General features: G+C 45.1%; 1 protein-coding gene and 1 long non-coding RNA gene across 5 annotated transcripts in view; one reads left to right on the top strand and one right to left on the bottom strand.

Annotated features, from left to right (window-relative positions):
* Positions 1 to 5,776: 5,776 nt before the first annotated feature.
* CATSPERB (cation channel sperm associated auxiliary subunit beta) overlaps positions 5,777 to 23,372 on the bottom strand; it is a 92,791-nt gene continuing 75,195 nt past the window's right edge. For 3 of the 4 annotated variants that reach the window (XM_045016604.1, XM_045016606.1, XM_045016607.1), the window contains 4 exons: positions 22,356 to 22,494; positions 18,317 to 18,417; positions 15,964 to 16,038; positions 5,777 to 6,835 (listed from right to left, as the gene is read on the bottom strand). In XM_045016604.1, the coding sequence (XP_044872539.1) occupies positions 6,626 to 6,835; positions 15,964 to 16,038; positions 18,317 to 18,417; positions 22,356 to 22,494 (525 nt within the window). In that variant the 3' untranslated portion in view covers positions 5,777 to 6,625. The remainder of the gene's footprint in view (positions 6,836 to 15,963; positions 16,039 to 18,316; positions 18,418 to 22,355; positions 22,495 to 23,372) is intronic. The other variant, XM_045016605.1, reaches the window with a different exon arrangement.
* LOC123370241 lies at positions 14,112 to 22,430 on the top strand. Its single transcript, XR_006579319.1, has 5 exons — positions 14,112 to 14,198; positions 20,567 to 20,603; positions 20,811 to 20,900; positions 20,995 to 21,048; positions 22,308 to 22,430. It is a non-coding gene; the product is annotated as an uncharacterized LOC123370241 (long non-coding RNA).

The raw sequence follows: 23,372 nt of genomic DNA, 5'->3' as shown, positions 1-23,372 counted from the left end.
AGTACAATTCCACTCTCTTGAGAACCCTGGCATCATAAATCTTTCCTTTTTGTCCAGCATTGGTGTTCGCAAACCTACCTGTCACCATTCCAGTCTGACCCAGCTCAGCCCCTTGCGGGCAGGCACAATGTTGCAGACAAGCCCTTACTTGATTTTTCCCTTGGTCAGGGTATCAATAAGTCCAAACAGCCAGATAAGTGCTAAAGAGGCCCTTGTTGTGGAGGGTCTAATTTATTAGCGAAAAAGCCAATGCAGAACATAAACAAAACTTTCACCCCAATATCCCAGTGGGGTGACAAGGTCATTCTTAGTCCATGTTCCTCACCTGAGTCACATTCACCTCTACCCATGCTCTTCCTCCCTGGTTCCAGCCTCTACCCGTGGTGTTAGGTCTCTTGCCCCTACTAGAGTAATGTTCTTCTCTGGAATCTGGGTTCCAGGGAGGTCTATCCACTGCAACTCTTCTCCAGGGACAGCAGGTGATCCTTGCCAGGCTGGGCTTGGAGGTATGAATGGTAAAGCCTTCTGCCTCAGAGACTCCCCTCTCCAGGAGCTACTCTTACAGGCTCCCCCGCCTAGCAGGTTCCTCAGAGAGTTCACCTTCTAGGTATTCAGCCCTCTGGCTCAGGTTCCTCTTGAGGGCTCCCCTCTGTGGGAACCTCTTGTCTCCCTGTGGAGTTTCTCTAAATGAGCTTGGGTAACCATTATTAGATCCAGGTGCTTATTTACTAATCAGCCACCTGGGCAGTCAATTACCCTACAACAAGAGTATAGACTACTTGTATGCTCCAGAACTAGCTGTTCCAAGAAACATTCATTGCTTCTCCAAACTGGGTCCCCACATGACATTTGAACACAAGGGATGAATTTGGCTCTTTGGTAACTTCAGGGATTGACATGGATGTTCCCTATGGATTTTAACAGGACTCCATTATTGTTTCACTATTTATACTATTCATTTAAGTCAAGTTAATATGTAAATATTAGAAAATTGCTAGTAAATGAGGTTACATGGATCATGAAAATAAAAGTTTATTAGAATGTTAAATCATTCTCAGAAATAAAACTTTTCCAAAACGTTACCACACATATGAGTTCTGTTTACAGAACTTTGAATCACTTATTTATATTGTCTTGGAATGTTGCAGCTACATTTGAAAAATGCCTAACTCTCCATAAGTGATTAACTTTTTCTTACAGTATAGTTCCTTATTTGATAGGTTAGTCCGTGCCTTTATGCAAATACACATCCACAATGTCTCATCTTTGAATTTGGAGTAGAACTTTTAGAAGCACTCAGTGTTGGCCTAAATTTGCTCCCATTACAATTTACACACTCAGAATGCTGTAAAACATTAACTATTTATGCCTCAAAACAGCCTGTGAGGTTGGTAGGTAATTATCACTATTTTAAAAGCTACAGGGGAAACTGAGGAAGCGATAGGTTATTTGATTTGCTCAAGGTCACACAGCAAGTCAGGACATGTCTACACCGACAAAGTTACAGTGCCGGCAGTTACAGCACCTCTCAGAGAGCGCCAAAGGAACACCGCTGTTGTGTGTTCACACTGACAGCTGCCAGCGCAAAGTGTGTTCATACTTGTGGTGCTATTCGGAGCGGTGCACTCTGGGCAGCTATCCCACAGAGTACCTCTTTCTCTTTTGCTGCTAAGACTTGTGGGAAGGTGGAAGGGGTCATGGGGCATCCTGGTTCCTGTCCCAATACCCCATGATCCATTTCTTCATATCCCAGCAATCCCTGTGCTTCCGTCCGCATTTAGCGCCATCTTTCAACGGTTTGTGTACTGCGTGCTCTGCCCTGCCTCTTTATGGCTGCAAAAATGGATCCCAAGCTGTTGACAAGAATGCTGTTCGCACTGACCAATGTGTCATGAGTGGCAGTAGAGTTATTCCTTAAATTACAAAGGCAAGAGGAGTGCGACATTGATCTTGCCAGGCGTAGTAGCTATGACATGAGATTTCTTGTGACATTCATGGAGGTGCTGACCATTGTGGAACGCCACTTTTGGGCTTGGGAAACAAGCACTGAGTGGTGGGATCACATTGTGATGCACATCTGTGGAGACAACAGTGGCTGCAGAACTTTTGCATGAGGAAAGCCACATTCATGGGACTGTGTGATGAGCTCACACCAGCCCTGCAGCGCAAGGACAAGAGAATGAGAGCTGCCCTGCCGTTGGAGAAGCACGTGGTGATTGCACTGTGGAAGTGGGCTACTCCAGACTGCTACCGGTCGGTTGCTAACCAGTTCGGAGTGGGAAAGTTGACCGTTGGATTCGTGTTGATGCAAGTGTGCAGGGCCATTAATTGTATCCTGTGCTAAAAGACCGTGACTTTGGGCAACGTGTGTGAGATTGTGGATGGCTTTGCACAAATGGGCTTCCCTAACTGTAGAGGGGCGATAGATGGCACGCACATTCCAATTCTGGCACCACGTAGCCACCGAGTACATTAATTGCAAGGGGTATTTCTCAGTGGTTCTCCAGGCACTTGTGGATCACTGTGGGTGTTTCACAGCCATTAATGCAGGATCACCGGAAAGGTGCATGACACATGCGTCTTTAGAAACACTGGCTTATTCAAGAAGCTGCAAGCAAGGACTTTCTTCCCGGACCAGAAGATCACCATGGGGGAAAATAGAAATGCCCATTGTGATTCTGGGAGACCCTGCCTACCCCTTAATGGCGTAGGTCATGAAGTCATACACGGGGCAACTTGACAGCAGCAAGGAGTGGGTTCAACAACAGGCTGAGCAAGTGCAAAATGATTGTGGAGTGTGCATTTGGCCGTTTAAAAGCCAATTGGTGATGCCTGTATGGGAAACTGGACATGGCTGATGATAATATTCCTATGCTTATGCTTCGTATGTGTGCTGTGCATTCCATAATATTTGTGAAGGGAAGGGTGAAAGTTTCACTCAGGGCTGGACCACAGAGGCTCAGAGCCTGGAGACTAAGTTTGAACAGGCAAAGACCAGGGCTATTAGAGGGGCACAGCACGGGGCCATAAGGATCAGGGATGCTTTGAGCAGGGCCAGATCCAGGCACCAGCGCAGCAAGCAGGTGCTTGGGGTGGCCAAGGGGAAGGGGTGGCATGCCCGGCTCTTCGGTGGCAATCTGACGGCAGGTCCCTTGGTCCCTCTCGGAGGGAAGGACCTGCCGCCGAAGAAGAAAGCGGCACGGTGGAGCTGCCACTGAAGTGCTGCCGATCGTGATTGTGGCTTTTTTTTTTCCCCCGCTGCTTGGGGCGGCAAAAACCCTGGAGCCATCCCTGGCTTTGACGCAGCAATTTGAAGCTGAAAGTCACTAATATTTGTTGCTATGCTTGGGATTGCAGTGCTTGTAATGCTAGGAGGTGATTGGTGCACATGATGCAAGAAGGGGCCTTAACATAGCTGCATGTATGTTGCTTTGCAGTGCTCTTTTTGCTTTAATTTAATAGAATAAAAATTGCTTTCAAACACACACAATTCTTTTATTGAAAGAATAAGGGCCGACGAGAGGTGGGGAAAGCCGGTACAAATTACCAGGGCATGGCAGTCCGGAATGGGGCCCGGGGCCCAGCTTTGTCAGCCCTGTTTAGTCAGTCTGCCCTTGCTGGGGGGCCTGAAAATTTTTTTTCACTGGGGCCCGAACCCACTCTCGGTGGCCCTGAAGATAACAACCAGAGGGGAGTCAAATGAAAAAATTCATCAGCAGGGAGGGCCATGGGGGGGGGGGGGGAACTGGAAGGAATGGGGGAATGGAAGGTCTCAAGAGGAGGAGGGGGTCCCAGGACAGCTACAGATTTGTGTATGTCCAGGGGATCATACCCAACCTTCTCCTTTGGAGTATGATGCAGCGGGTGCTGTACTTCAGTAGGGCCAAACAGCAGAGGGATGGGTGTTGAATGCAGTGGGTAGTGGGATTCCGCACTGCGGGACTGTGAGGAGCAGGGGTGGCTCCAGGCACCAGCATGCCAAGTGTGTGCCTGGGGCGGCAAGCCACGGCGGGGGGGGCACTTTGCCGGTCACCACGAGGGTCCGCTGGTCCTGCGGCTTTGGCGGACCTCCCGCAAGCTGTCGCCGAATCCGTGGGACCGGGGATCTCCCGCAGGCAAGTTGCCGAAGGCAGCCTGCCTGCCGTGCTTGGGGTGGCAAAATACCTAGAGTCACCCCTGGTGAGGAGGGAGGAGTGGAATGCTGTGGGTAGAGAATTGAGCCAGGAGGTTGATAAGAGTGTGTTGGCGGTGTGGCGGGAGCACATGGGAAAGAGTTTTGCGACAGCAGCTGCATGAGAGGGCGGGAGTGAGGCTGCTCAGTTGAAGAGCTAGTATCTCCTAGAGCATGTCCACTTGGTGCGCCATAACTGTTAAGAGCCATTCCGTGGCTTCTTTCTGGTGTGCCGCATTCTTGTTTCGTTCCCTCTGACCATACTCAGGTGCAGCACTGTGGCCTACTGTATTTGGAAAATCTTTGAGGAAAGCATGCTAGATTGTTTCAGACCCATGGTTTACTTTTTTCCAAAATTGGATAAACATACGAAACCTGCCAAGTAAAATCATTTACCATATATATATATGGAACTTCCATAATATTAAGCATTACACTCAGCTCTTTGAGCAAGGGAGCACATTGTGTCATTCTCCAGCTAACTCATCAGGCTAACATATTGAGTACTGATGGTCTTCTTTTAGGTTAATTTAAGGAGATCTCTCCTCAGCCAAACCTCTACTGTAACCTAACATTCCCTGACCTCCCTCATTACCTCCAAATATACTATCTTCTCCCCTCTTCTAAACGCTTTCATGTATTGTTCATACCAGCTCCTTCTAGTTCCCTTTTCTTATCTCCCACTTCCTTGTGGTGCACATCCCAACTAGGGCTGACTGGAAATTCCATTTTGTAAAAAAAATTCAAGATTTCAACATTTGTTTTTGTTCCACATCAGAATGAAAATAAGACCTTTCAAAAAAATTTCACAAAAAACTATGACAGACCCACCCCAGAATAGCTGATAACCATTCCAGATGAGTTGTGGTTTGCCAGGTGAGCCAATAACCATACCTGGGGTGATACCAACCCCAGAATATCCAATAACCATCCCAAGAGTGTGCCCTAATCACCAGGCTATAGCCTCAATCTCTCACCAACTGGAGTTGTTCCACTTTGAATTAATAATATAAAGAGGGGGCAGGGAGTGGGAGAGAGAGCATTCATGCAAGGGAGAACATTGTCTCTATAACCCAGTGATCAGGATACTTAACAGGTGTGTGGGAGAGCCCAGCCCAAGTCCCTGCCCTGAATTAGGCAGAGCAGGGACTTGAACGTAGATCTCGCACAATCCAACTAAGTGTCCTAATCACTGAATAATTGGATATTATGGAGGTGGGGTGTGTGCATGCCTCTCTCAATTGAAATTCTATCCTTGACAAATGTTTTGTTGAAATGAATATGTTTCCACAAAAAGTTTTTGATTTTGACAAATTGGATTTTCCTGTGAAAAATGTTTTGTTAAAAAATTCCCAGCTAGTTCTAATCCCAGCCTTCTTTCTCACTCCCTATTTTTTAAATTATATTGTTGGATCCAGCTTTTCTTCTACTAGCTCCATGAATCCACCTAATTTTATATTGCACTCTAAAGTATATTCAAGCTCCAATACTCAAGATTTAAAGTGAAAGTGATCAAGTCCCTCTGGAGAAATAGGTGAACCACATATTAGATTTTATTGAATACATAAAAGTAACAAAATGCCAGAAACTTGTGAGGATTCTCAAGAAGAATGAACTTTAGCTATGAATCTTGAAGGAACCTTTATTCACCCACTACTGGTAGTTACTCACCCACAAGAGGTTTTATTTTTTCAGTTTTAAGAGTGCATTTGGTGCTCATAACAATAAGGACCAACAAAACCTTGAGACTTGGATAGTGCAGACAGGATTATGCTGCAAACTGCAGTAACATGCAGGGCATGCACACAGCAAGCACATCCAACCACAGGATGGAAGAACACTAATTAGCCAAGTCTGTTCTTGTGTTTGCCCTTTAATAGCCAAATACAACAAACTTGAGTAATTTATACAGGTTGAACCTCTCTAGTCTGGTACCCTCGGGATCTGACCAGAGCCAAACCAGAGAATTTGCTGAACCACGGGAGGTCAATATTGTAGCAAGCGGGTCTCTTTTTATTTCGCCGAGGTGAATAAACGGAACAACATTGCAGCACTGCCTAGCCAAGGCTTCCCGGTTCTCTTCATAACAAAGTGAAAGTGTTGTTACAGACTTTTACTGTATTGGCACTCTCACTTATGTTAAGTAGTACCTTATTACAAATGAAGTTCTTTACAACATCTGAAAACACTTTCCTAATAAAATAATTTGTAAATGAATATATTTTCCTCTAGATTTCAATACATACATTTATAAAGAAACCAAATCCTGATGGAAAAATTACATATGTAAAAATATCAATGAAGGAAGATAGATAACATAACAATATTAAATAGGAATTACTTTCAACGTCTGTCTTGGGAAATGTAGGTAAGAGAGAGATTTAATAAAGGGGGATGGAATAACTTGCTATTGGGTGTCACCTTGTATTTCATTTAGAAGTGTGGTTGTCCAACCTAGGAAGAAGTAGAAGTAACACTTGCTGAGGTTTCAGACACCGATACTTTGTTCTTTTTCCTCACTTTACTTTTCACTTTGTTCCATATGTTTATTTCATATATTTGCATCATAAATATGACAAAGATGATGCCTCCTACTAATACAGCTGTTACTGTGCTAACAAGATATTGTCCTGGGAAGGCCAAAGGAGCATCATCAACATAAATCTGCAACAGAAAACATTTAACATATCCTTATATTGTCTTAATCTAACTACTAAAATACTATATCAAAGTTTTAACATGTCCGATTTATTATTTGTTAATACTGTTAGTGTGCTCAACAAAGAGAAAGAAAAGGGAGATTCTCTTCCCCGGGAGCTGACAATCATAGGACCCAGTTCTGCTCCATTGAAATCAGCAGAAGTTTTGCCATTGCTTCAATGGGACCAATGTTGGGGATTAAATTAGACAACTAAACAGTTCAGATATAATATTTTGGACTATATAAAAGTACTCTAAGTTCAGATTATGCACATGCCTTCTTACTTTGATGTATTAACAAACCCGGATAGGCTTCACAGAAGGTTTACTGGGTCTGGTTCATTCCTGGCATGACTCCACAAAAGCAGTTATACCAGGGATGAGTTTGGTTAGTATACGCTAGACTATCATTTTTTGTGAAACATTATTTTGCATTTGTTATGCTCAGGACAGTCTTTTGTACAATATAAAAGAAAATACTTTTCTCCTACAGAGAACACTGATCTTAGATATTATTTTAAGGACCACAATGTCCTTTAATGCAGTGGTTTTCAAACTGCGGGTTGCGACCCAGTACTGGGTCGTGGAATGTAAGGCACTGGGTCACGGAGGCTCTGGTCAGCACCGCCGACCGGGCTGTTAAAAGTCCCGTCGGCGATGCTGTCTGGCTAAGGCAGGCTAGTTCCTACCTGTTCTGACACTGCCCTGTGCCCTGGAAGTGGTCAGCAGCAGGTCCGGCTCCTAGGTGAGGGGCCATGGGGCTCCATGTGCTGCCCCTGCCCCGAGCACCGGCTCCGCACTACCATTGACTGGTTCCTGGCTAATGGTAGCTGGGGGCTGGGGGGCAGTGTCTGCGTGTGAGAGCTGCGCCGAGCCACTTGTGAGCCTCTGCCTAGGAGTCGGACCTGGTGGTGGCTGCTTCTGGGGTGCAGTGCGGTCCATGGCGCTAGGACAGGCAAGAAGCCTGCCATAGCACTCCTGCTGCACTGCTGACCGGGAGCTGCCCGAGGTAAGCCTGTGCCCCAACCCCATGCCCCAGCCCCGTGGCCCCCCCCAACCCAGAGTCCCCTCCCGAACCCCTCATTCCTGGCCCCACCCCAGAGCCCTCACCCCCACACCCCAATGCTCTGCCCCACCCCAGAGCCCTCACCCCCACACCCCAAACCCCTCATCCCCAGCTGCATTGGTTCATGGGCATCAACAATTTTCTTCAACTGGGTCGCCAAGAAAAAGTTTGAAAACCACTGTTTTAATGAATGCAATTTGCCATGGCTATGGCTGTAAATATAGTCTAGCAATTGCTTCAGTGAAATAAGAGTCTACACTTTTTAAAAAAACCTAGCAATCCTTTTACATAAAACTCCATGCTTTCAACCTTCACTAGTTAGTTAAGATCTTTGAAGGTGTGAAACAGTCTGTCTTAGAATCATAGATTATTAGGGTTGGAAGGGACCTCAGGAGATCATCTAGTCCAACCACCTGCTTAAAGCAGGACCAATCCCCAAATGGCCCCCTCAAGGGCTGAACTCACAACTCTGGGTTTAGCAGGCTAATGCTCAAATCACTGAGCTATCCCTCCAAGTCCAATAGTTCTTTATACTCATCTCTCATAAAAATGGTTTCCTTGGTTAAATATTACATTATCTCTTCCTTCATCAGCAGCTTCCTCTTAGAAATTCTGCTTAGCCCAGGCCTGCACAACTTGTAAAGCGGCAAGGGCCATATTACTCCAAAGAAAACAGCTGAGGGCCGAAACACCCCAGCCCCGCTGAAACACCCCTCAGCCCAGAGCTGCCTGCCCGGCCCTGCAGAAACGCCCCGCCCCCCAGCGCCGCCTGCCTCACGGAAACAAACTCTCCTTCCCCAGCGCCTCCCCGCCGAAACAGCTGTGGGCCGAAAAGGAAGGTGGTGGGGCGGGAGGGGAGAAACAGCATGCATAGGGTGACCAGATCACAGCAGTAAAATAGGACCCGCCCCCTCCTTGCTCGGCCCCACCATCACACTCCTCTTCACCCCCTAGCCACCTGCTGGCTTGCTGCGTCCCTCCTAGTCAGTCCCCCACCACTCGCCTCCTTTCACCTTCTCCCTCCCCTGCCAGAAATCCCCATGCCCGCCCCTAGAACCCCTGCTGGCTCACTGCTCGCCTCTTTGCCCCCCGCCCCTAAGTATAAAGCCTCATTCAAAGACCCAGAGGTCACTATATTACTGCACGCAGCAGCCAATCAATGCAGTTGTAGATAACTCTCTGCATTATGCATTTTTGTATAACTTTTATATGACTTTGTATTGAAGCTTGGTAATATGTTATAGCGGGCCCCTAAGGCCCCTAATTAAGGTAAAAGAAAAATGTCTTTTTGCTAGAAGTAGAATAAGATCATCCCCCCACTGTGTGATCAAATGCCCTGTTGAATGAATGAGATGTGAATAAGGAAGGCGTGGAAGGCAGCACCTCCAGACACAGGGGCGGCTCTAGAAATTCCGCCGCCCCAAGCAGGGCGGCGCGCCACGCTGCTCATGCCGCCCTTCCCCGGTCCCGCGGCCGGGGCAGAAATGCCTGCGGACCGTCCCGTGGTCCCAGGGCTCCGGTGGAGCATCCGCAGTCATGCCTGCGGGAGCTCCGTCCGAGCCGCGGGACCAGCCCACCCGCCGCAGTCATGCCTGCGGCAGGTCTGCTCATCCCGGGGCTCCGGTGGACCTCCCGCAGGCATGACTGCAGAAGGTCCGCCGGAGCCAAATGCCGCCCTGCCGGGATAATGCCGCCCCACGTGCCTGCTTGGCGCGCTGGGGTCTGGAGCCGGCCCTGTCCAGACAGCTGCAACCCTTGGAAAGGGGCTGGGAGCCAGACCAAGGACAATCAGACTTGTCAAGTGGGATGACTAGAGAAGAGCAGACATACTGATGGCCTCGGCGGTTAGAAGCAAGCACCTTCCTTTGCAGTATTGGAACAACCCCCAGCCCAGAGAAAAGCAGCAAAAAAGACCAATGGACACAGTCCCAGATTTTGAATCTGGGAGATTTGCCCCCCTCCAGCCACTGACTCGCCACTCACCTCTTCACCGCCCCCAAGTATAAAGCCTCATTCAAAGACCCAGGGGGTCACTATATTAATGCACACAGCAGTCAATCAATGCAGTACCAAAAATTAAAATACTGAAAATGGATGCCCCCCTCCATCCACCGACTTGCCGCTCACCTCCTCACCCTGCCCCCCAAGTATCAGAGGCGGCAGGTTTGTAGAAATTTTGGTGGTGCCCAGAATGCTCAGAGCCCGCCCCCCTGAACTCCACCCCCCACCTGCCTAAGGCTCTGCGAGGGAGTTTGGGTGGGGGGGAGGAGGCCTGGGTGCAGGCCCTGGGTTGGGGCAGGGGATTGGGGTGTAGGACGGTTGAGAGGTTGGGCTCTGGGCTGGAGTCTGGGGTGCAGGTTCTGGGATGGAGTTTGGGTTCTGGGTGCAGGCTCTGGGCTGGGGCACAGGGTGGGGGTGCAGGATGGGTGGAGGGGTGCAGGCTTTGGGAGGGAGTGCGGAAGGCTGGGTGCAGGCTCTGGAACAGAGTTTGGGGGCTGGAGAGGGGGTGTGGGCTCTGGGAGAGGATGGTGGGTGCTGGGGGGAGGGGACTGCCATCACATGTGGCTTCCTTCCTCCCCTGCTGCCCCTCACCATAGCCTCACTGGGGGTGGGGGATGGGGCTGCCTCTTGCCCAGTGTTTGCAGGAGTGGTGGCTGGGGGGGTGGGGTGGATCACAGGGTCAAACACTCACCGAAGGCCCAGCAGCTGCTCAGGTGAGTGAGGTCCACTGCAGATGATCCTGTCTCCCGCCGGAAGCCCCCTTGGCGTCTCTTCCAGGTGGGCGCTGGGGGAGGGCTGCAAAGCTTTTGCACAGCTTTTGTTCCGGCAGTGACGCTCCAGGGCTGGCGGGGGGGGAGACAGGGAATGGACACACATTGAGCCCACCTACTCACCCCCCGCGGGCTGCACAGTGAGCCCATGCAGGCCACATGTGGCCCGGGGGCCGTATGTTGTGCAGGCCTGGCTTAGCCTATGATTCATCTTGACCAGCTACACAGAGGTAAAATTACATCTTGACAGGACTACACTAGGACTCTACAATGTGTTACCTATCTTGCTGTAAAAAAAATATCTATTTTTCCAACATGTCATTGATGCCTATCAAATCCTAACTATAATTCTTAAAGATATAAAAGCTGTTGCTATCTAATCTGCCCACCCATGTATTTCTAACACACTCATGACCATAATATCCAAGCACAAATTTATGGTTAGTAAATAAAATCTTTCTTCTGGGTTTTCCGACTGAAATTGCTTTGGTTCTCTAAGCAGCTGCATTGGAGGACTGGCAAAACTGCCCTAAAAACTTAGTTCTTAATCAAGCAGTGCCATGAACTGAACCGTGTTAGGAACATAGCAAGAGATTGTGCTCATGATCTGAAACCCTCTCTGCTTTGCCCTTTCTTCCTGACTGTCACCACCACCACCAGCCTCCTCATTGCTCACTAATGTAAGGGTCCAAACCCTGCCACTACTGCCTTCATCACATTTCCAAAATCTGAACATTTCTTTCTGCGCTAATGCTCTGACCCAGGCTCTCAGCATCTTCCATGTTCACTACTGCAACCTCTTTTTCTCTGGCCTCCCTCATACTCAAATCAGCCCCCTCCCCCAGTCTGTACAAAAAGCAACTGCTGGTGTCCATCTTCCTTGGCCACGGCTTTGACCACATCATCATCCCTTCTTTGGATACTTCCTACCATGGGGCTCTCACTTACAGGGATGCTGGAACAATTTGTATAGTGGGGGTGCTGAGAACCACTGAACCAAATTGTAAACCCTGTCTCTGATGGAAACCACTTCAAGCCAGGGGGTGCGGCAGCACCCCCAGCACTCCTAGTTCCAGCACCTATGCTCACTCAGCCACTGTATCAAGTTCAAGTTTCTTGTTCTTCCTATCAAGACCAGTTATGGAGCTCCCTTTCCCTACCTATCTGCTCTGATATCTGACTGCATCACTCCCTGCCTCATCTGCTCTTCCAGTGATGCCAGCTTCAAGGCCTCATATTCAGCTTCTCAGACAGACATATATATACTTTCTTCCACTTTGTTCTTTAAACGGGGAATGCTCTTCCTAAGCTGATTCATAAAGCCACTACTCGTCCCTTCTTACAAATCTCTCTCCAAAGACCCATCTCTGTCACAACACCTACAACAAAAATTCCAGCATAGAACACCTAGGTTCAAAGCTGCGGGGGAGGCACAGTGAGAAGATGGAGTGGGGAAACGTATTTTTGTAAATAAAAACAATTATGTAGAAGTTACAGAATCATAGAAGTGTAGGACTGGAAGGGACCTCGAGGTCATCTAGTCCAGTCCCCTGCCTTCAAGCCAGGACAATTTCTGATGGGTATTTGTCTAAACTGTTCTTAAAAACCTCCAGTGATGGAGATTCCACAACCTCCCTTGGCAATTTGTTCCAGTGCTTAACTACCCTGACAGTCAGGAAGAGTTTCCTAATGTCTAACCTAAACTGCCCTTGCTGCAGTTTAAGCCTATTGCTTCTTGTTCTATCCTCAGAGATTAACTAGAACATTGTTTCACCCTCTTCCTTGTAACTTTTTATGTGCTTGAAAACTGTTATGTCCCTCCCCTCAGTTTTCTCTTTTCCAAACTAAACACACCCATTTTTGTCAATCTTTCCTCATAGGTCATGTTTTCTAGATCTTTAATAATTTTTTCTCTCCTATGGACTTTCTCCAATTTGTCCACATCTTTCCTGAAATGTGGTACCCAGAACTGGACACAATACTCCAGTTGAGGCCTTATCAGCATGGAGTAGAGCAGAAAAATTACTTCTTGTGTCTTGCTTACAACATTCCTGCTAATACATCCCAGAATGATGTTTGCTTTTTTTGCAACAGTGTTGCACTGTTGACTCATATTTAGCCTGTGATCCACTATAACCTCAGATTCCTTTCCTAGCTAGTCATTTCCCATTTTGTATGTGTGCAACTGATTGTTCCTTCCTAAATGGAGTACTTTGCATTTGTCCTTATTGAATTTCATCCTATTTATTTCAGGCCATTTCTCCAGTTTGTCCAGATCATTTTGAATTTTAATCCTATCCTCCAAAGCAGTTGCAACCCCTCCCATCTTGGCATCATCCACAAACTTTACAAGTGTACTCTCTATGCCATTATTTAAATCATTATTGAAGACATTGAACAGAACTGGACCCAGTGGGACCCCATTTGACATGGGCTTCCAGCTTGACTGTGAACCACTGATAACTACTCTCTGGGAATGGTTGTCCTACTAGTTATGCACTCACCTTATAGTAGCTCCATCTAGACTGCATTTCCCTAGTTTGTTTCTGAGAAGGTCATGCGAGACAGTATCAAAAGCTTTACTAAAACCAAGATATACCACATCTACCGCTTCCCCTCATCCACAAGGCTTGTTACCCAAGAAAGCTATTGGGTTGGTTTTAACAAATCCATGCTGACTGTTCCTTATCACCTTATTATTTTCTAGGTGTTTGCAAATTGATTGCTTGATTATTTTCTCCATTATCTTTCCAGGTACTGAAGTTAAGATGACTGGTCTGTAATTCTCTGGGTTGTCCTTATTCCCCTTTTTATGGACTGGCACTATATTTGCCTTCTTCCAGTCCTCTGGAATCTATAATTGCTAATGGCTCAGATATCTCCTCAGTTAGCTCAAATACACCCTCTCTCCCCACCCTTAATATATCACTTGTCTTCTTTCACTATGGAGCAGGGATTATGTATCTATTTTATGGATTTGTGTATCACTCAGCATAATGGAGCCCTGATCCTGATTTGGGCCTCTAGGTGCTATGTTGCCCCTCTGTAAAATGGGGATAATGATATTGACCTTTTCTTAAAGTACTTTGAGATCTATGGATAAGTGCTATGGAAGTACTCACATATTATTATTGTTAGTAGTAATAGTTACATAAAATAATGTGGGCATCTGCAAGTGGGAACGTAACCCATGTGCCTAATAGGGCGATATCTCTTTAAGAGACTCATTGCGGGAGGTAGAAGTGAGTAGTGTCCGGATCATTGTTGCTCGGCAGATTTAGCACTCCACATCCAGAAGCTTCTGGATTTGTGTGTGGAAGTTTTGGGTCTGCTCCAATAGGTTCCATGTTGCTGGGGTCAGACTCCATGAGGGCAAGCAGTCAGGGCAGCTGCTTTACAAAGGGCCATGTCCCCTGTGTGAGCTGACAGAAGCTGAGCCCAGGAGCAGAAAGCAGGCGCTTGTCCTTAGCTCTGAAGCATTTTGCAGCAGGTTGGTGATATTGTGAACCCTCTAAACGGGAAGCCTGGGCAATGTCCATTACAGTAAATTTTATTTATATTGTATAGAAAATTAATTATAGCAAACTGGGAGGGAAAATAACGTTAGTTGTATGCTTTGAATGTTGTTTTGATTTTAGCTAAACTGTTCTAGCTAAATTGTCTCAACTAACTCACCAACTTTTCCTTAAATGTAGTAATGGGGAAAGAGTCATTTATATTTTGTTATTCTCAGTTTTGTATTTTCTTGTAACAGGGTTTTCTTTAAATCTATACACTTAACTGAGTGATTGGTTAACCAGTTAGCTGAGGGGCTAACAGTGATTTCAGCAGCAGAAGAGTCTGCATGGATTCCAACTGAATCTTCCTATAAGCAAGTGGAGGGGTGTATAGATTTGTTGATCAAAAACTCTAATGGAGACGTAGGTGAACTAAACCTAAGCTTTTGGGGACTTAACTGTTCAGATCTCAATTTGTTTTCTTTATTTATATTTCTGTATAACTGTGAAGATAATGTCTGGGGATTATAAAATAGCCATGTTATGCTGTAAAAATTAGATTGTTTCTTTATAGTAAGATTTTATAAAGTTATTTAATTAAATTCATTTCTTTAGTTCCTTTTGGAACTTGAATGTGGGGAGGTTGACCCTGTGCAATCCTTGCTGAAAATCCTTAGAGACTGAACTCTGGGTCTCCAGCTACTTTTCTATGGGAGGTGGGGTTTTTAGGCATTGAAGAAGGGCAATGAAGTAAACTCTGGCCCACCCAAAGGTTACAGGAAGGGGACTGGAGATTGTATTAATTTGCATTCATTAACTTTCCATGCCTTTTGTAATCCCTTTTGAAGTGTAAATTCTGGGAATAGGTAGGCCAGGCACCATACTGACCAGGGAGCCAGGACAGAGCTGCAGGAGTCCCATACCTGCTGCAGAGAAGTAGTGGCTTAGTACGACTGGGGCAGTGTTCCCATTTGATACTTGCTTTCTTCCTCTGGCTTACGACCACCAAAAATGGAATGGCCAGCTATATAAGGAAGCTGAAACTCACTTTTTATTGCCAGTATCCACTTCCTGTTAATTTGCTTAGTCACTTGGAGTCTGGTCATCCTCACCTGCCATTGTGCAACTCCTAATAGCTCCTTAGGAGAGCTGCAAGCAGGGGCGGCTCTAGAAATCAGGCTGCCCCAAGCAGCGCGGTGCGCTGCGCCGCCCTTCCCCGGTCCCGCGGCGGGCCCCCTCTTCCCACGGCTCCGGTTGAGCTCCCGCAGGCATGCCTGCGGCAGGTCCACCGGAGCCCGGGACGAGCGGACCTGCCGCAGACATGACTGCGGCGGGTGCCGTGGTCCCGCGGCTCCGGTTGACCTGCCGCAGGCATGCCTGCGGGAGCTCAACCGGAGCCGCGGGAAGAGGGGACCCGCCGCAGTCATGCCTGCGGCAGGTCCACCGGAGCCAAATGCCGCCCCCCCGGGAAAGGGCCGCCCCACGCGCCTGCTTGGCGCGCTAGGGTCTAGAGCCGCCCCTGGCTGCAAGGCCCAGCAACTTCCACAAAATGCTGTGGAAATTTTGGACTCTGGGATACATCTGAGGAAGACCAGTTGTGTGAATGGCAAAATGTGGGGGCAGTATCCCTGTTTTACAAAATGTGTAAATCCAAGTTTAGCAAGTACACCTTTTGTGACAGCTCTCGTCTTTCATTTGAAATGCTGTGATCATTTTTTTAAAGTGCCATTTGTTGAAATTATGGGCTATTTACTGTACCTGAAATTCATCAAGTAGATTGCAAAAGGAGACTCCAGGAATAGTTGCTACCCTGAAATGAAAAAGCTCAGACCCCTGTGAAAACAAAACAAAACAGCATTGATGGATCTCTTGTTTTAAGAACAAAATTTGTTTAATTAAAGAAAATACATATTGAAGGCCCTGTTGAGCAGAAACATGCACAGAAAGCATTTTCAGCTGGTTCCTTGAAACTTTTTTGCAGTTTTGCATGCAAGGTTGGCAAAAGTAAGAGCAACTAGTGAGGGACAAACCTATTTTGCTTGCAGATGCAGTAGGGCAGGGGATTAATTGGGGCCATCAGTGGGCTGACAATCTTCCTCTAACAGTGCGTGATTTCTTGATTATGGTGTGCATCAACATAAAAATGACAAGGGGTGGGGAGCAGACCATGAGGAGAGCCACTGCAAACCGCATGTTTTCTCCAGAGGTTGCTCCTAAAATCTAGAGGGTCATCTTCATTTCCCTCATTATCAGAGAAGACTCAGCAGCAGGACAGCATGGGGGCAAAGGGAACAGAATATTCTTGCCTACTTCCAATTCCACTTCAGAATAGCTGATGTGGAAATCAAAAGACTGAGTAGTTCCCAATCCCATTAGCACTCTAGGACAAATTAGAGTGTTTTTTACATTTTGAAGGGGCAGAGGACATGGGTTCTACTGCTCCAAAACATGCAGAGTGGATTGCTCTCAGAAAGTGGCATTTCTAAGTAGATTTACTAGGAAATGGGGCCATAACTGGTCCCCTGAATACCTCACTAGAAAATGCCAATGTTGGTTTCTGCTTCCGTAAATGGCCTAGTTTAGAAAGAGCAATCTAACTTCTGAAAGAAGTTAAATGAAAAACCAAGTGCTAATCTTAGCCCCGGTATAAATGGCCATAAATTCATTGGAGTTACACCTGGGCTGTATTTGGCCCATACTCTTTTATACAGAAGAAAAGTGTAGGACTCTCCCAAACACACCAAAATCTTTCAAAATTTAATTTTTAATCTGTGCTTAATATTATTTTAATACTTCTATTGACAACTTTAGAAGAAAGCAAAAAAGCTAAAATATGCAAAGCATATTTTTAATAAAATACTACTTCATTTTAATAAAATTATTTAAAAAAACATTTTGGAAGACAGGGCTGCTAGAGTACTAGGCAGGAGAGCTGTTTGAGAATTTTCCATTAGAATGATTTTTCAACTGAAAACAAAAATAAAGTTATGCCAATATTTTTGATTTTCCATAGAAAAAATGAAATTACTTTTTTTGGACTCAGTTTAACCAGAATTAGAATATTTTGTTTACTGAACTGCCCCAAAACATTTAACTTCAGATCAGTTAATAAAAGATATAAACTGTATTTCCCTAGCACATGGCCTTATGGGAGTTGTAGACTGGTTCCCTGGAAGACTACATCTCCCACAATACAATGTGGATCCAGCTCACCAAGCTAGGAAAATGAATTTAATGTTGATCTGACTTGAAAGAAGCTTTCGGGTCATTTCAACAAAACAAAATGAAACATTTAGATTTCAGAAATGTCAGAATGTTTTGATTCTATCAAAAATGAAAAATGTTGAAATGAAACATTTTGAAGTTTCTGCAGTGAAAATTTTCAGAATTTCCATTCAGCAAAAAAATATAGAAATTTCAAAGTTTCATCCTGTGTGATCATTTAGTTTGACCTCTTGCATAATACAAGTCATAGAACTTCCCCCAAAATTTCTTATGGGATGGAACTGAAATTCCAAATTTTGCTCGGCTCTAATATGCAGTTGTGATATTTAAAAGTTTAAGCAAAATATTTAAAAGTGGCTTTGAAAGACTGTACCCAGAATAGAGGCTTACTAAAACTGCTTAGAAAACATAATCTATGGATAGATTATATTAGATTAGATAGATAAAGTAGATTAGATTGATAGATCAAATATGCCCTTATTTAGTAATCAGTATTTTTTCCAAAGGAACATCTTGGTGACTGCATATAAAACAGGCTGGTGAAATAAGTGATGGTAATGTCTTGAACAAAACTTATAAAGTAACATAGTCAAAAGGATCATATGTGAAACAACTACCAAATACTTTCTTTACTATCTTAAAGGATCAGCACCTTTAAAGGCTATATATGGTATGGTCATAAGGTATAAAAGACAGTTTATCCAGATTACACATCGGTCTGATCTATGAATGGGTGTGCTTGGATCTGGGTTTTATACGGAAAGGAAGCTTGTATTCAGATCAGAACTTCCTCAGAGTTGAATGGTGTTTGGATATGTAGTTTCGATTCATGCCCATTTTTGTCCAAAATATTTATTTTTATCTGAAATAAAAAAAACAAACTTACATATATGTTTAGGGCTAGGGCTTCTGGATTATACAGTGTAATGTTGAGTTTATCAGCTAAATACGCTCTCATTTTTAACATGCTTGGTGTTTCATTGGTACCTGTAAAATAGTAGAGTTATTCCATTTTTTATTTCCCCCACATTTTTAAAATAATTCCATTTTCTATATTACGGGTAGTTGGTAATATAGGTTCTATGAGTCAGACAGACAGACAAGGGAAGAGGCGTGTGTTAGCCCATTTAGTCTAAAGGCCTACCTCTGTGAGATGGTGAGAGCTTCCTGTGAGATGCTAAGTACCATGAACTTCCATTAAAGAAAATGGGAGCTAGGGGCACTCAATACTATGAGAGGTGCTCAGAATCTTGTAGGATCCAGCCTTTATGTAGTTTTGATCACTCACCTATCATTGAGTTTCTGAGCATCACAGAGTAAGGATAATTAGGACATTTTTGCCTTCTTGTTTAAAAAAAAGTCTCCCTTTTCTTGAAAAATTTCCCTGCATCCACAAAAACATATAGACTGGGGACTCCAATTATACAGTATTACAAAAAGCAAAATAAAGGAACATACTTTAAGGTTGCTGTTGCAGTATCTTTGGGGATCTTATTGTATTAAGTTTCAAATGTTTATGTATCATTGTAGGCCAAAGATTGTATGCAACTCCATGGGGCAAAGTTATCAGAGCTCCTCCAGGAACTCAGAACGTGTGTGTGTGTGTGGTGTGATCACTACAGTCCCACAGATTGTAAACAGCTCCAGAGGAGTACTCTCTAATGGGGTAGTTTGTATATACTGGTTTAGGGCTGAGTTTAAAAAGACTTCTGTGTGTCTCTTGCATCTGATTAAAAAAAATGGTCAGGATCTCAGGTCCTAGAGAGGACCCCAGCCCTTGCTGAAAAGTTGGAAAGACTTTGGCTTACTAGTACCCATAAGATTTCTGGTTGATTCTTGGACTGTTTAGTGCATGTTTAAATCTGTTCATTGATTTTTTTATATGTTTTCTCTGTGATGCTTTTGGCTAAGAATAAATGTACTTTGCTTTGGAAGAGCTGTGTGGTCACTGGTGAAAACATTGTCCTTGGACAATGCTGGCCATTAGGTGACCTGGCCTGCTGGGGATATCACAGTGGATGGCATGGGCTGTGCAGCCTTAAAACTCCTTGTCAGGAGGGAGAAAGAAGCACCAGTCTCCACCTAAGAGACGTGATGGCTGGGAGCCTGAAATCTTAAGTGGGTGCCCTTGAGGGACCATGGAGGGGAAATTGCAGTTATCCTGAAACTCTGACAGTTGCTACAGATGACAACTTAAAACTAAAGGGCTATACACTTTATTACTTATATAGGCTAAGCTGTGTATCCCATAAGAGCAGCATATTAAACTGCTAGGATATGTGTGCCACCATAAAGATTCCTCTGCCTGCAGCACCAAATGGGAACTCTGAGGGGCTGTTTTTCCTCTCACACAGTGGAAATCAGATTTTCAGGTTTTCTGATTTTAACCAAAATGAGTAGGGTTCTGCCCTCTGAGGGCTACAGCATTCCCTGAAATGTTGCAATGCTCTTATCTTATGTGGTATCACAACCCTTCAAACCAAAGTGTATGTGATTGCTAAGGACCCAGCAGAATTGTCCGCTGAAACAGGTGTGGAAGTGGCAGAAATACAGTCTCTATCTTGAACCTGAATGTCCTGGCCTCCTAGATCATCACCCTCTGAGGACTTCAAAGTGCTTTCTAGGTCTGAGGGGATTCCCTCTAGGCCAACAGGAGACAAAGGAAAATAAGATTCATTACAGACAGTTCCTGCTACTTTGAGCCACTCCTGCTCCTCAGTCTGTCCCTGACCTCCCCACCACTCAGACTTGCAATCTCCATGCTGCCTTTTACTCCACTGTGTCACCTAGGGCTAGGCTGTTATTGAATCCCCTCTGTTCTTCATCCCCACCCCTCAACCTCTGCTCCCTGCCTTGGTCATCTCTTCATTTGACTGCTGCATAGGGTTACCAGATGATAACTGTGAAAAAATGGGACAGGGAGTGGGGGGTAATAGGAGCCAATATAAGAAAAAGTCTCAAAAAATGGGACTGTCCCTTTAAAAACGGGACATCTGGTCACCTTACTCCTGCGGCCTTCTCTTCTCTGGCCTCAGTGCCTCTCCTCTTGCTCCCCTCAGTTTAGTTAAAATGCTGTTGCTAAAATTATCTTCTTCCCTTGTGACTTTACTCACGTCACACATTTTTTTTTTTTTAGAGCCCTGAACTGCCCTCCCTGAAACTTGTTCATCAAGGTCAGACTTCTCTTCACCTGCTAGGTCCTACCCAGCTCCACTCCCTCCTGCATCTCCTCCTGCTCCCCCCTCACTCACCCAAGACTCTCTCCTCACCACCCCTTTGTATCCTCCCCATCACCTTTATTCCCTATTCTGTGCAGAAGTCTGTCCATAGTCCCATATGTCACGTGACTGCCCCTCCTCCTTTTTCATCCACCTCCCCAGAGCTCACTTCTTCCAACAGTACGTCTGGAGAGATTCTTACATACAATGTTACAGTCAAGCAAGAAGAAATGCAAGAGAATTGAGTGTAAGGTGAGTCACCTAATATTTCTCTCAATTTCTTTTTACTTATAATATGGTGCCTCAATTTTAATGAATCAAAAATATTATTTTTGTTGCTCCATAGGTATTCATGCTTCTTGATATACAAAGAGAAAAATATGGTTCCTGCGCTGAGGAGGTTAGAAAATAAATTATACTGATACTCCAATGAATAAAAACAAATCATAGTGAAAGTAGGAAAGCAAGAGAAATAACAGAAAACAAGGGAAAGGGAATAATATTCTTGCAGGAGCATTATTTTATTATTTATATACAACTGTTCTTAAGCAATGCTCAGAAAGGAGGTTGGTTCCCAGGTATTTTGCTCCTACACCTCTACTCTGATATAACGCGACCCGATGTAACACAAATTTGAATATAACGCAGTAAAGCAGTGCTCCGGGGGGGGGGGGGCGCGGGGCGGGGGAGGGCTGCGCACTCCGGTGGATCAAAGCAAGTTCGATATAACGCGGTTTCACCTATAACGCGGTAAGATTTTTTGGCTCCCGAGGACAGCGTTATATCGGGGTAGAGGTGTATATATGGCCCAAACAGAAATGATTTAATGGCGATTTTGTTCAATCATTTCTTTTAGAAATGGTAATCGATTAACCTAGGCAGCTAATATGTTTGATTACACTCTGCATCCTAATTTGGACAAATTTAAATCCTTCTGTTCTAATATTATGATGCTAATTTTTATTTGATTACAATAGGTCTCAGAGAACCACATCAGCATCAGGACCCATGGGCTAGGCTCTGTACAAATACACTTAAAGCCGACGTCCCTGCCTTGAACAGCTTGCATAATTTTTAAATTTGAAGATCCATGGGTGAAATCCTATCTACTGTGAATTTTGCCATTGACTTCTATGGGGCCAAAAATTCAATAGCTCCAATCCTGCAGTACCTCGTGCAAGTAAAACTCCCATAGTCTTCAATGCATCCGACGAAGTGGGTATTCACCCACAAAAGCTCATGCTCCAAAACTTCTGTTAGTCTATAAGGTGGCACAGGACTCTTTGCTGCTTTTATAGTCTTCATGTGTCTGTGGAAGGAGACTGCCCAGTTGGGTCCTATGTGATATTTTAAATGTTAGGGGGTTGAATCCTGCACCCATTTAACTCAATGGCTGGGGTTTTACATTTTCCTCTTGCATCTTTTACTCTGTATTTTTAACAGTAGAATGTCTTGGCTGAGAGAAATCAGACAATGCTCAGTCTCACAACCCTCCACTGTCCTACTTGACCACTGAGACAGATCTAGTACACACATCAGGGGCTAAACAGGAGTCCTTGCCTGGATCCGTTAAGAAAATAGATGAGAAAGGAAGGGTAAACTTCCAGCAGAAATGCCCATTTAGAGAGAAGTCTTACAGATTTTAACATTTGTTCCTAGGCTTGTCTGTTATCAAAAAGAACTTTTCTGCAACTCCTCTATCCATACCTGCAACTTCCCAGTTTGTCCTATGGTTAACCTCTGTGACTGTGACAAAAAAAGGAGATACCAGTGGTGTATATTCATTCTCACTGTCAACTCTGAAATGGACTGGAAGTCTTGTAACTGGATATTTCATCCTCAAAGCCTAAAATTGAAGTTGTATATTACTATTTAGTTACATTTAAAATAAAAGATTGTGTTGCTTCTTTAATTCACTCATTAAACACTGAAGCCTCACTGTGATGGGGTGTCTATCCCATACAGATGAACAAAGGTTTACAGGCATCTGAGAGCTCAGTTAGCCCACCGTGACGCACCTGGAGGATGTGTCAGAGTTGATTTGTTATTAGATCTAGCTGGGGATAAGTGGATAAAAGAAGGATCTGAAAGCTAGAGGGGAGGTCCCAGACAGAGAAACCAAGAGAGAAAAGGTAGTGAGATTCCCTCTGTCTGGGAAAGGCCTGGGGAAAGCAGATGGAAGAAAGCTACAGGAATTAGCTACAGGAATTAATCCCAGTGGTGGCCCTGGAAAGGTAGCATGGCACAGAGGAGTTCTGAAGGCAGGACTGGCTCTAGGCACCAGCAAACCAAACGCGTGCTTGGGGCAGCACAATTCCATGGGTGGCATTCTGGGAGGGTTTTTTGTTTTTGTTTTGCTTTGGCAGTTGTGCTCTCTGTGGTTTTTTGTTTTTGTTTTGCTTTGGCAGTTACGGTCTTGGAGGGGTTTTTTTTTTGCTTGAGGCGGCAAAACACCTAGAGCCGGCCCTGCCTGAAGGAGTGGTGTTCAAGGAGAGAAAGGAGGAGCTGGGAAGGCCTAGAGAGAAGCTAGAGGCCTGGTTAAACAGAGGAGAGGCTGTGTTAAGCACAGGATGCTGGGAAGTAGCACAGGAGGAATGAGAGATAGGATGGGCCCAGGGAAATAGCAGCATGTCTGAAGAAGACCCAGCTACTTAAGACAGGGTCCTCTAGGCCAGAACATAGATTTGAAGGTGGGCTTGAGTTCTCCAACCAGCCCTGAGAAAG

The sequence above is a fragment of the Mauremys mutica genome, chromosome 4 (genome assembly GCF_020497125.1).
Source record: "Mauremys mutica isolate MM-2020 ecotype Southern chromosome 4, ASM2049712v1, whole genome shotgun sequence".
NCBI classification, from domain to species: Eukaryota; Metazoa; Chordata; order Testudines; family Geoemydidae; genus Mauremys; species Mauremys mutica.
The sequence above is the reverse complement of the archived record's forward strand: the minus strand, read 5'-3'. Positions and strand labels throughout refer to the sequence as shown.